This window comes from Dipodomys ordii, unplaced genomic scaffold, assembly GCF_000151885.1.
Source record: "Dipodomys ordii isolate 6190 unplaced genomic scaffold, Dord_2.0 Scaffold45, whole genome shotgun sequence".
Classification (NCBI taxonomy): Eukaryota; Metazoa; Chordata; class Mammalia; order Rodentia; family Heteromyidae; genus Dipodomys; species Dipodomys ordii.
In genome coordinates this window covers 12,732,339-12,745,933 of record NW_012267261.1, presented here as the reverse complement: position 1 = coordinate 12,745,933, position 13,595 = coordinate 12,732,339, and the positions used below count along the sequence as shown (strand labels likewise).

General features: G+C 43.6%; 1 protein-coding gene across 1 annotated transcript in view; it reads right to left on the bottom strand.

Moving 5' to 3' along the window:
- The window catches only part of Fstl1 (follistatin-like 1), a 56,569-nt gene that overhangs the window by 6,201 nt on the left and 36,773 nt on the right, over positions 1-13,595 (bottom strand). Inside the window, exons 4-10 of the mRNA XM_013019446.1 lie at positions 11,651-11,780; positions 10,604-10,636; positions 8,903-9,033; positions 6,573-6,691; positions 4,927-5,039; positions 4,508-4,618; positions 2,046-2,122 (exon numbers count right to left, since the gene is read on the bottom strand). Coding sequence (XP_012874900.1) covers positions 2,046-2,122; positions 4,508-4,618; positions 4,927-5,039; positions 6,573-6,691; positions 8,903-9,033; positions 10,604-10,636; positions 11,651-11,780 — 714 coding nt within the window. The remainder of the gene's footprint in view (positions 1-2,045; positions 2,123-4,507; positions 4,619-4,926; positions 5,040-6,572; positions 6,692-8,902; positions 9,034-10,603; positions 10,637-11,650; positions 11,781-13,595) is intronic.

The window sequence follows — 13,595 nt, the reverse complement described above, 5'->3', positions numbered from 1 at the left end:
AAAAAAAAAAAAAAAAAAAAAAAAAAAAAAAAAAAAAAAAAAAAAAAAAAAAAAAAAAAAAGTTAAACATAGGACCCAGAATTCTACTCTGAGGTAGGTAGGAGAATTGCAAATAAATGTCCATATAAAATCTTTTAGCATAATGTTCCTGTCAGCATTTTCATTGGAGCCAAAAAACTAAAACAACAGATATATCTATGAAATGGATACCCGAAATGTCGCATGCATGAAATGTTACGCAGCCATAAAGAAGAATGAAATACTAATTCCTTCTGGTAGCAGAAACCTTGAAAACATTATGCTAAGTGCAATAAGTAAGATAGTGAAGTATGATTTCATTTATATGATATTTCCAGAATAGGCAGGGCTATCGTGCCAGGAGGTCCATTAGAGATAAGAAGAATGGGGAGTGACTTCTAATTGGCATGGAGATTCTTGCTGGAATGCTAAAAATGTTCTAGAATTAGATAGTGGGGGTGGTTTATAATCTTAGGAAAATATTAAAGCTACTGAATCACGCACTTGAAAAGAGTGAATTTTATGACATATGAATGATCTTTCAAGTTGAAAAACAAATGAAACAGGAAACTGTGGGTAGATGTATCAGACACGGTGTTCCATCCACAGCCACTGTGCTTTGGTGAACATGGTATGACTTCTTACTGCCAGCACCAGCTCTCTCTGCCTAAGGCCTACCTTTAGGAGCCCATTCTGCCAGCACCCACACACGCCGGTGGACAGAAATGGCATGGTCATTTCCTGGTGGTAGAACATGATTGCTGGGAAGTTTTGTAGAGATCCCTTTGGCTCCCTCCTACCTTGGGCACAGGGACTCTACTCTGTTCTCAAGAGTTTCCCAACAGAACTAAGTCCTCCATGCCTATGGTAGCAACTGAATGCACACTCCTCGACGCTTCTTTGCTGGTCCTGTATCCCAATAAACTCACTTTATTGAGTCCTGCCTCCTGAGTAAACCCCCACAAGTGGGGTAAAGTTAAAAATATTAGTTATTGGAATCATTCCCCACTGTCTGCAACTGTGGAGAGTGATCCAATCACTTAACTTCTCCACCCCAATTAAAAGAACTCTAGGATGTTGTTTTTAGTTTTCCTTCTATGAGGTTGAACTCATTTGAACATGCGAGGCTGGTAGAACTGGGAAACGGAAAAGATTAGAAGCTTCTGCATCTACTTAAACCTCCAACATGAGATTTCTATTCAATCAGTGATAAGGACAAAATACGCACACAGACCAGTCAATAAACATAAGCAACTATTATTAATATCAATAGTTCTTTTAACTGTGTCAAATATTTCATCTCAGTAGTTTAGCAGTTCTTCTACATTACAGACTTCAAAAACTGGTCCAGCAGGATTCTTCCTAGACCTGTCTACAAACAAAGTAAGGTAGACTGTCCTGTCTACAATTCCACAATAAATCAGTAGAAAGACAGGCTCAGGATCTGATTTTTCTACAATGTGTTAATGGGTCACCTCCTAAAAAACCTTTCCTCAAGAAGGTCTTCAACTTAATTACATAGAATCTGTGCAGAATTCTTATTTATTATCTTCTTGAGTCTCCCAAGTCAACCAGAGACTATTCTCTAGCATGGGTGTTTCACTTACATTTTTTTGACTGTGGTCCCATTCCACTTATGTCATTCTCATTGAGTACTGAGTATATACCTGGCCCTGGACTGGGTGTGAGATTATAAGGATGAGTAAGTTGTAGATTCTCCTTTTATGGAGTGCATAGTCTTTGGATCTAGGCACTGGTCACAGCGGGAAATGCTAACAGTGGCTGATTTGAACTTAGGCAGCCCGCCCATCAAATTGTAACCTACAAATGCTGGGGCCTGCTGGGCTGTTTGAAGACTCCACCAAGGAATTATGTGCATTGTGGGCTGAGAGTAGAGGTCTGATGCTGTCAGAAAAGATCTATTGTGTTGATCAAAGTGTGTCTCCTGGAGCACTAGGCAATGTCTGAGTGGTGTAAGGGCCTGGTGTCTACGGAACACCTGAATCAGCCCAGTGGATTCCACTTACCTGGTGCTTTTGGAGTTCCTGGACGTATCTGGTCATCCCTTCCTCTGCCTGAGTCTGGGCTCCCTTCTGATTTTTTCCTGCAAGAAAAAATAAAAACTCAGAGTGGTAGTGGGTAAAGGATCTACCACGGTCAGCCTCACAGGTTATTAATTCATCTCTCATTTAACTTGTAGAAGGAGAGGTGAATCACTTCCCTTTCTGTGTGAAGGCATGAAGGGTCCCATGCCACTGTAACTTCCAAGGTAATACACTGTCAACCAGAGATCTATCCAATCATTCTCTGGCATTGGTTCCTACTGTCTCCTTCATTTGTATGCTGAGATGTGTGATGGGGCTTATTCTCCAGGTACTTAGGTATACTTAGGTGGGCTCAGCATACTCATGCTACAGGTTGGTCCTGCAGACAAAGCTATGCTGAGAACCTGGATCCTGGTTCAGGAAATTACTCAAGGGTTGTGATTTTCAATCATTCACACTCTTTCTCCCTCCCCCCACAAATGTCCCAGAGAATATTTAAATATGTAATTGCTGATTAATGATATATCTCAGTGGGAGAGCACTTGGTTAGCAAGTGCCAGCATTCAGTCTCTGGCACAGCCAAAAAAGTAAGTAAATGAACAAATGAAAATCTAAATTTGCCTAGCTTTTTCCTTCAGATATTCTGACTTTATTCATATAAAGTGTGGGGGGCTGGATGCCAGTTTTGTTGTGTTTTGTTCTTGTTAAAATCTTCTCTAAGTGATTCTATGCAGTTAGGGTCAATAACTATTGCATTTTGCAATACTTCCCAAACGTTCACAGTGCTATCTACAAGAACTATACAGGTTCTCAGGCTGTTCTTTTCACACATTCCAATTCGGTATGTTTGGGATGGTGCCCAGGAATCTTGCTTATCAGATACAAGCTAACCATTAGGACATACTGGACCCTGGCAACAACCTACGCCTTAGGGCAGTTTCCCTTCACCCTTTGTCTTCTGCTTGTACTGTCTCCAGGTCCTGCTGTCCCTTGGGAATTTGTGATCTAAGGCCAGAATGTTAGCTTTAAAACAAGAGCCCGAAAAACACCTCAGAATACAGACTCTCCAATCTCCTCTTACATTGATGCCCAATGCACCAAGTTGTGCTGAGGCCTGTGGGCTGCCACCCTCTGCATTGCTCTTTATTCCCAATCCATAGAGCTCTGAATATGGAACTTGAGCTTGCCTGGGAGGAAGGACCAGCTGTCCAGAGCTGTGTGACTGTGGAAATGGGCAATGGCTTATGAGATTGATAATTGGGATTGTTTGATATATGCAATGCAACTTATTACCCAGATGATCACCTGTTCTAGTTCTATAAATCAGCTGCACACTGACCCTGCACTTTAGAGATGGAAGGCTACCTTTATAAAGCCAGAGCTGGAGCAGTTAGGTATATGGAAAGGAGTTTAAAAAGGACATAAAGAAGGTTCCTAGTGAAGGTTAGTTGGGCCACTGGTTTCTGTTGCTATAATGTATGTGGTCTGGTTATCCCAGCTTTGTCTTTTGTGTGCGTCTGTGCCAGTCCTGGAGTTTGAACTCAGGGTTTGGGTGCTATCACTGAGCTTGTTTTTTGTTTTTTGTTTTTTTTTGCTAAAGACTAATGCTTTACCACTTGAGTCATAGCTCCACTTCTGGCATTTTGGTGGTTAATTAGAGATTAGAGTCACATGGACTTTCCTGTATGGGTTGGCTTTGAACTGTGATCCTTAGATCTCAGCCTCCAGAATGAGCTACCAGTACCTAGCAGCTCAGCTTGGTCATGGCTTCTAGTAACTTCTACAAACAGCATTTTCCTGCTTTTCTACCTAATCATAGAGTTAAGGGAGCCTCCTGCTCACTCTTCCATACTGAAACCTGGTCCTATGGTTGGGTTTGATTCTTCAAATAGTACTGGTTTCCATTTATACTGTTGGTGCTCTTGAGCTACTTGTTGGAATCTCTCCTAGAGCATTGACCTCTACTTCCTAATCATTGTTTTATCAGATTTTTCTGAACATAATTCCAAATACCAGACTACTTTTTCTTGCCTTAGTTAACATCTTACTTTAGTTTACCTCATCTGGCATAATTTTGAGGTCCGATTCCAACCTCAACTAATGTGACTTTCCATGCCAGACCTGGCTTCAACACCCTTCTCTGTCTTGACTCCAACCTGAATGGTCGCTGGCATGCTTGAACCTGGCTTTGAGATGATTCACTATTGATTGCTGGCACCGCTGTAGCCTAGGCCCCGAAAGAACCCAAGTGATTCCAACATACCTTTTAGCCCAAGATCTCTCTGACATCAGGATCTGACTACCATGCCATCACCTCTCAATGATCTCAACTTTCTTTTTTTAAGGGTTGTTCCCAGCTACTATCCCCCTTCCTCATCATTCCCATGCCATCTCTCATTCTATTTCCAACACAGCTCCCTCTTTCTGCCTGAGGCCCAGCTCACCGTCACAGGTCATGGCTGTGCAGACCCAGTTTCCGCATGCACAGACACAGCGGTTACAATCCACCTCAGTCTCAGCTCCATCTGCATACGTTTCATCCTCCAGGGCACACTCTGTTGGACCGAAAATAGGGACAGGAGTTTGGTATGAATAGAGTGTTTTTGCTATAGTCTGCACACCTGTCCATTTTCCCCACCTAAGATCTGTCTGTTCCTCAGGGGTACCACGTCTGAGCAAATAGCTCCAGCAACATGAAAAAAAAAGAGAGACCTCATCATGGAAATAATGGGGTGAGGTTATCATAGAATTGTGGAAGTTTTTTTTTTGTTTTTGCTAGTTCTAGAGAGTTTCACAATCCTCTCTATCTTGGCCTCCAAACATCTCTATTCCCAGCAACTCTCAAGTACTAGGTCAGGCTTACTCTTCTCAGGAGGGTTGAAAGATGGGTTGAGGCACTTGAGGAATTCTTGGAAGCTGAGTTTCCAGTCAGCATTTTCATCAGACAGTTCAATGAGAGCATCGACACAGAGTCCTCTGAAAGAAAAGCGCAGGAGAGAGGTGTCAGCAAGCCCTCGGCTTCCCTCCCAAGAAAGCAAGCCGACATCAGCTTCATGTATACCTAGGGACCTCTGGGCAGTGTGGGGAGGGGGAGGTGGGAAAGAAGAGGAAGGCTTCATTGAAAAACCTGCCCTCTATACTGGCTGGTCACAGCCAGTCTTTATCCTGTCCCTGTAAACATCTGACTTCACTTTATTAAACTGGATGTCAGATTACTCAAACTGTTCAAACATTCCCCGTTGGATGTCTACAGTTTGATGAATGGGCTTGTCCACCGTGATTGACAGATGTTTTCACTCCCTTCATATCTTCCGCTAGCAATTGATTTTCCACATGGTATGACTCTCAAGTCAATCGAACCAGAAAACTCAACATAGAAGAGATATGATAGGTGACATAGGAAAAAAAATAACAAAAAAAGCGATCTGAAAGAATACCCAAACATAATTATCAACACTCTGGAAAGAGACATTTTAGAAAGTTTTTTAGAGCCTCAGTTCCTTTACCATCCGTCGGCTGGGATTTCAGTCCCGACTTAATCATTTTCTGCTGCCAGAGCCCATTCTCTGTCATGAAAAGACAGGGCGGAAACTTTCTCATTTTCTGGGATAGCAGGAAGGCCAAATACTGTATTGAAGCTACAAAGCATTATCTAATTTCAGGTTACCAAAATAGGAAGGATTGGCAGATTCTATGCTTTTTAAGGTCATGGACAGTTGTCAAGAAAACCCCTTCCAGAGTAGTGCCTCTGTACTTCTTTTAAACAAGAAGTGCCTTTCCTATTTTTAATTCTTATTGATGTGTACGGAAACCACATGGACATTTCTTAGTAGTACTTTCTGTTTTTTAGTAGTGGTGAGGACTGAACTCTGGGCTGGGTGCTGTCCCTCAGCTCTTCAGCTCCAGGCTAGCGCTCTACCACTTGAGCCACAGCGCCACTTCCGGTGTTTTCTGTTTCTGTGGGGCTAAAGAATTGAACACAGGGCTTCATGCATGCAAGGCAAGCACTCTACCACTGAGCCACCTTCCCATCCCCCAATAGTACATTTTTTTTAAACCATATTTATTCTTGAATAATACCAGGAAAGGAGAAGGATATACATACAAATAGAGAGATCTATAAGAAACAGCACTGATTATCTTCAAAATCAGAACTGAAGTGATTTTAGACCTATAATGAGTACCACATTAATGCAATTTTTTCAGAAAATTAACCAATGTAATATCACTCTTCACTCTTAGAAACAACTCTGCTGGGTTGAGACTTTCATCATTTAAGATTTATATTTTATGTGTTCTGCCTGAACATAGCAACTATTTGATCAGATATCGGTGTTGTCCAATGTATTGGTTTATAACAGTCACAGACTAGAACAGGACTGAATTCTTACTCTTCTTTGTACTTCGTATGGGCACTGGTGACTCTTAGCAAATGGGAAGGGGCTCCGATCCTCCCCTCCTCCCCACGGGCTCTTTCCCCAGGGGACCCCTGCAGAACCCAGCCCTCACCTGAGAAGCTTGTTGCTATCTTGGTCAGCATAGGTGGTGATATTGATGGCAGTTTCATTCTGCTCCACAAATTTCAGAAATTCGCTGGAGTCCAGGCGAGAATCACCATTATCAAAGTTCTAGAAAGGGCATGAAAAGATGTGTCAGGAAATTCTGTAGAATCCCCAGGTTCATCTCGGCCCCTTTTAGCCTGACCTTCTGCACTTGTCTTGTTCTTAACACATTTCAGTTCTGCCCTGGAACAATTCAATGGTCTAGAAATTCTCTCTCTCCCCTTCTCTCCTCCCTCCCTTCCTTCTTCCTTCTTCTCTCTCTCTCTCTCTGAAACCCTGATGTCTGGAAGTACTACCAGAGTCTAGGAAGAGAGACTTGCTGTTTGTTCTCATGAGCAAGCTTTCTTGGCTTGGAGAATGCCCTAGAGGAAAGTTACTTTCCCAGGAGGCTGTGTGGTTTTGTTCTGGGAGTCCACACAGTGGTGGGGAGATGTGTTGAGGGGCAGGTTGGCTCAGGAACTTGGGAATCAATCTAATAGCAGGTGATAGAAATGCCCCAGGCAGGTGCCACTAAAAGGCTGCTACAGATGGTTGCAAGGTCCCAAGAGGCCCCTTGGAGGGAGTGTCCTGGTCCCCCAGCTCCATGCTATAATCACAGAGTCACTGCTTACAACAGGCCCTGCAAATACTATTTATTTGGCTTTGGAAAAACCATTTTCTTTAGTTATATTTTTGCTCCTGTCCAGCTCTCATGCTCAACAAAGTTTTGTGTTTTCCTGTAGAAGAGGGACCACCCCTGCCATGAGTGCTCTATCATGTCAGAGAGGTTTAAGACACAAAGCAGGGTAAGAAGGACCGGGCTTTCTCATTCAGTGAGATCTCAAAAACTGGGAATATGGGGCTAGGTACAGTGGTGCATGCCTTTAATCCCAGCTACTCAGAAGGCAGAGATTAAAAGGAGTGAGGTTCACAGTCAAGAAAAAGGGCTAACAAAACCTCATCTCAATCAATAAGCTGGATGTGGTGGTACATATCTATAATCCCAGCTATGTAGGAGGTATGGAGAAGAGGATTGTGGTCTGAGGCCACTCCCAAGCAAAAAGTATGGCAGAAAGTATGAGAGAAGTAACTACTAAAACATAAAAGGGTTGGAGTGTGGCTCAACTGGTAAACTACCTTCCTAGCAAGTATTAGACCTGGAGTTCAAATTTCAGTACCACCAAAAATAAAACAAAATAAACAAAACAAAGAGACACAGGGAATCCAGACAGATTAAATCTCTGTCAGAAGAAAGAGAAACTTCTAGCTAAAACCAGTTAACACCTGAGAAGCCTTAAGTAATCAAACACCTATTTTAACACAGCCCAGGATTTCTCCATCTCTGGGGTCTATCATGGCAATTAGAAAGTTAAATGCCAGTTAAATACCAGAACACATTAGCATGGAGCATATTAGGTGGCTGCAGAATTGCCAGGAAGTCCCTTGGGTGCCTGGAGCTGTCCCCAACTCCTGACTGGTTGGGCTCTGGGACAGCAGGCCCTGGGAGTGAGTCTCACTGTCTTAGCCATCAACTTAAGAGATGTGTGTCTGAAGTGCCGGAGGCTTTGGCACTGCCCTGTGGAAGGAACTGTGGGAGACTGAATGTGTATCTGTGAGACATGTGACTTTGTGTATGCTGTGTGGGGTCTCTGGCTTATTTTGTGTGTGTGTGTGTGTGTGTGTGTGTGTTTGTGTGTGTGTGTGTTCTTGTCAGTCAATTGGAAGAGGACCCTTAGCTGTTTCTAACAACGCGAGCTCTCTGAAGGAGCTGCATGACCTGGGTCCACATTGCTGCCAAATACTGTCCCCTCTCTCACGTTCTCCTTTAATGCAGCAACTCTTCTGCCCTCGTTGAACTGTGTCTCTTCAACTAAATGTAGTGGGTGACAGTGCTGTCTGGGTTCATGAACAACCTCTGGACCAATGAAATGTCAGTCCATGTGTGGTCAAAGTAGTGACTCAGAGTGACTTCATACTGGGCAGGAAAGAGGCTGAAATATTGGGTCAGATCAGAGAGACTTTGGACCACCACACAGTGTCTCTCAAGAGAGAGAGCCTGGCTTTTTCTCACTGTCTTGCTGAGGAAGACCTCTGTGCTTTAGCTGCTCAGAGTGAGCAGCAGGGGTGCTGGATTCCAGAGGTTGACAGCTGGACCCCGACTGATCAAGCTGTAACAATGCATTGAATTTCACCGCTTTGTGAAATGATGCCCAGTGGAGAGCCTCGGGGGGGCTGGGCATTGCACAAGGGAGCTCCCTTTCTCTGGGGCTCAGTGGTGGGAATCCAGCTCTTGATTACCTTAAAGTACTTGTCCAGGATCTCACTGTAGTTGCTGCCTTTAGAGAACCAGCCATCTGGAATGATCTCTGCTTCCAACCACTGGATGATGCGACGTCGGAGCTCATCACGGTTGGCCTGATAGCAAACAACTGCAGGAAAGGGGGTGTGTGGGATATCGGCTGGGCAGTGGGAGGAAGCACCTCTGTCACCAGAACTCCTGCCTGGGGGTTTGAGCCACATCTCTGCAGGTATGCATGTATCATCTCGTCCAACCTTCCCAGAACCCGGCAGCAGAGGGGTGGGGGGGGTAGGGCTGACAGACAAGATCATCATACCCAGGAGTACAAGTGTGATAGTCAAGCTTATCTCTCTAAATCATTTAGCAAGATAGGAGGTGGAAACAGAGCTTTTGTTGCTTACGAGGGAAAGAATGGAGCAGGAAATTAAAGGTATCTTCATTAACTTTGGGAAGCGGAGGGAAAAAGATTAGCAATCACTGGCTCCAAGATGAATTGAGATGAACAAACATACATAATAGCGTTATAACTTTTTTATTTGAGTGTGTGTATGTGCTTTTCAGACCTCAGCTTCCTGAAGAGCTAGGATTATAGGATGGAGCCACCAGTGCATAGCTTGTGTTACAATTCTGAATGTCACTGGACTTCCCAAAACTTTTTTTTTTTAGATTAAAACTTGCTTCCCTGACAAGTTTCATGCCACCAGCACTGTCTTGATCGAAAGCACAGAAAATAAAGCTGAGGAGTGGTCAACATGACAGCTCATGTTACTGCTGCAAGCCATGCAGACTGAGGTGGGGCTGAGGTTTGGGTGGAGAAGCAGAGAAAGCCCTGGCAAGAGGAAACTTCTGAAAGATGACTAAATATGGGGATATAAAAAGGGCACGGAGCCAGGGGAATGCATATAGGAGTATTCTCTTCCCCTCTACCCTCCCGAACTGTCTGACTTAGGTTGACTCAGCTCTCAGCATCTAGTTCCTCCTCTATAAGGTGATTATAGTGAGATCCACAGGCTGACTGTGAAGAACCACAGCAAGTATATGTTAAAGGGGTCTGTAACCAATGATGATGAAATTTAAATTCACATTAATACAAAATCCACAGGCTCTACTTTGCTAGCATTTCCAATTACCCACTTTCAAAAAGAACTGTGTTGGTGTCGGGCACCGGTGGCTCATACATGTAATCCTAGCTGAGGATCATGATTCAAAGCCAGCCTGAACAGGAAAGTATGTACGAGTCTTAATTCCAGTGAACCAGCAAAAAGCCTCAAGTGGAGCTATGGCTCAAGTGGTAGAATGCCAGTCTTGAGAGAAAAAGTGAAAAGACAATACCTAGGCCCTGAGTTAAAGCCCCAGTAGTGGATCAACAAAAAAAGAGCTGTGTCTTCCAAAGCAGAGGGCCTATAATATGAGCATTTCTGCAGGGGCTGAAGGAAGGCCTCTGGTGCTGTCCATGTCTTTCGTGTCCATGACATGAAGATCTAACCAGATGCTTTAGTGAGCAGCAAAAATGAAATGCACTTTTGTAGTTTTTCTCAGCTGTGCTGAGAAGGGGCAAGTTCTAGGTCACACAGAGATCTCATAGATGTTGTGAGTTTGGCAGGGATTATACAAGACAAGATTTCCACGCTACACTACATGCACACTGAAGAAAAATGAAAACAAAAAAAAACAAAAAAAAAAGCCAAATAGGCCCTCACCTGGGCTGGCAGATGGACTCACAGATTTCTTCTCTGCAAGACAAAAGAAGAAAATATGTAATTCAAAGTGAAGAGCCAGGTATAGTGGTCTATACTTCTAATCCTAGCACTCAGGAGGCTGAGGGAGGAAGAGCTCAAGTTCAAGTCTAGCCTGGGCTACACATAACAAGTCTCTAAAATATAAAACAAACCAACAAATACCCCAAATCAAAGCCAAACCCAATAACACAAAGCCCAAATTAAAGAAGTTTTTGGTTATTTCTAGGATTAAAACTGCCCCTACACAAAGGAAAATGCTTTTAAACTTAAAAATTTTTTTTATCATAAATCTTTATCTCCTTCCCTTCTTCTAAGGCTCAGAGATGAGGAATCTTCTCTTTCCTGCTTTGTCTGACATTTGGGGTCCCTTGAGTTGCCCCTTTGATCTCACACTTCCTCCTGTTGGGTAGGTGGATGGGGGCTTCCTGGACTTCTGAGATTTCTCCTGGAGACTCTTTCTGGACAGGGAATGGAGTAGAGGCTCTACTCCTGAGAAACGGCTTCATAAAGGTCAAGACTGAGAGAGGCTGAGCAGGACTATGGCTTGGCAGGGAGCTGGGGTCTAATAAGCACGAACTTGGGACTTTTCCTCTCTTACTCTAATAGCAGTGAGTGCAAAAGCAAGACAACAAAACTACAGAACTGAGAGGTGCCCAAATGTTTTAAAAGCAGGGGAGGAAAAAACTGTCTACTTTCTAACAAGGCTTGGAATTCATTTAAGAACTCTCTTAGCATTGTTGATTATTGATGTGGGTGCCTTACTTATTCTCTAGCTATAGAAAATACTGGGAGCCCACTGATGCAGGAAACGCAGGGCAGAGGCCTGGGCTAGATATAGGGCCAAGACAGCAGGCTCATGAATGTCAGGAGAGTATATCTCCCAGTAGCTGAGTGGTGTCCCACAGTTCTAGGAGGCGGCTATGGTCAAGGTCCCCAACTCAGTGAGGATGTCTTTCTCTGTTTGGTGTCTCCCCAGGGCTGGAACAGGGTGGTCTCAGCACACCTTACCTTTGCAGTGTCCGTCATAATCAACCTGGATTTTGGATCCGGTGAGGCAGGCATCTCGGTGCAGCTCACAATGGTTGAGGTAGGTCTTGCCATTACTGCCACACACAGGCCTCTTGTGAGGTTTGCATTGCTGAAACACAGCCAGGGGAGGATGTTTGTGCCCACATAGGTGCCATTGTATACCTGTGTTTGCCCATGCACGCGCGCACACACACACACACACATACACACACACACACAGCTCTTCACCACTCTGGATAGAACCTAGAAAGCACCAGGCCCAGGGAGCCTCAACTCTGGCCCACTGCTTGGCCTTACAGTTTTCCAGGGCCCTCTATGTCCACCATAGTCCATGGCTCTCTACTCTGTAGGGCAATACCCTGCTCTGACTGAAACCTTTGTGTCTCCTCCAGAATTCATGTTGAAACTTAATCCCCCAATACATTAGTATTAAGAGGTGAGGCTCTTAGAAGGTGGTTACCTTATGAAGGAATGGATTTAAGGCCTTCCTAAAGGAAATTTCACATGTATTTGGTTGGTCTCTCTCTTACCCTTCTGTCTTGGATCATGTGAGGATCCAGTTCAAGTTGCCATCTTAGGAGCAGAGACTGGGTTCTCACCAGACAGAAAATCGGTCTGGTTTCTTCATCTTGCACTTCTCCAGCCTCCAGGACTGTGAGAACTACATTTGTATTACTTATAAACTGCCTACTTCAGGTATTTTGTTATGGCAGCACAAATGGACTGAGATGTTCCCCTCATCTGATCAAATTAGCAGAATGAACATTTAATTGGTAGTTATGAGTTTGTCACTTTGGGCAAAATCAATCAATGCCTTTGATGATCTAAGATCCCTTAAAATTTCAACACTTTATGACACAAAGCAGCCAGAGCTGTGTGGAGACCCATATACTCTCTCTTGCACACACACACACACACACACACACACCCTCTCCAGATCTCTTGGGGCCTATAAGGATCTCTCACTCTGTGTAGAGTTGGGAAGCATTTTGCTTTCCTTCTAATTTCACAACTGCTGCTGTGACGCATGGGACTGGACTACAAGAAATCAGTATGGAAAAAAATGTGGAATAAAGTTCATTTGGCAATCAGGTTCAGCTTTGCTATTAAAACTGCCAAGATTACAAACTCAAATTCTTTAGACTTCTGTGGTTTTAAAGGGGGAAGAGAGGAGGGGAAAAAGCAAGTTCATGTATTCCTTTAGTCATTATTTACTGAGAAGTGCTTACTCGGTGCTGAGAAAAACCAAAAGCGGGCTCGACTTTTGTAGCATCTCTTAGGAAAAAAGTGTGTAGCTGAGTTAAGAACAGATACCAAGTTTCCAGATTCAGAGTCAGATTTATGCCACCACAGAGTGGCCAGGAAACTTCTAGTGAGGACCTCTCAAGTATACAGATTCCCAGGAGAATCAGGTTTTTAGGTTTCCTGGTTGGCATATTCCTGCTTCTGGGGCGATGGATGTGAGTCCTGAATCTGGGAACTAAGCTGAGTGTTTATTTGCCAAAAGAACTGGGTTTCTCCATTTTCTGTTGGCTAAACAAATGGGAGGGGGGAGGGGGAAGAGGCCACATGCCCAGGGTATTTATGTCAGGGGGTAAACATGTATTAAAGTCCTATTTCTCAAATGCTCACTTTGCTTTTGAAATATCATTTAAAAGCCAAACTGCAAAACCTACATTCCATTCACCATTTTTTAAAAAAGCATAATCTTTGACCTAACAGGCACTCATGGCCATCAATCTTTAGAGCTAAGACAGCAGATATTTACACTAGCCTGTGGCTGCTGGGGGTGGTAAACACCCAAAGAACCATTTTCATGTCTATCTCTGAAAAAGTGGTTGAATAAATCTAGTTCTTTTGTATTACTAAGTATTATGCAGTTTAAAAAACGAGTTAAAACTTTATGGTCTGCTCTCGACTGGGT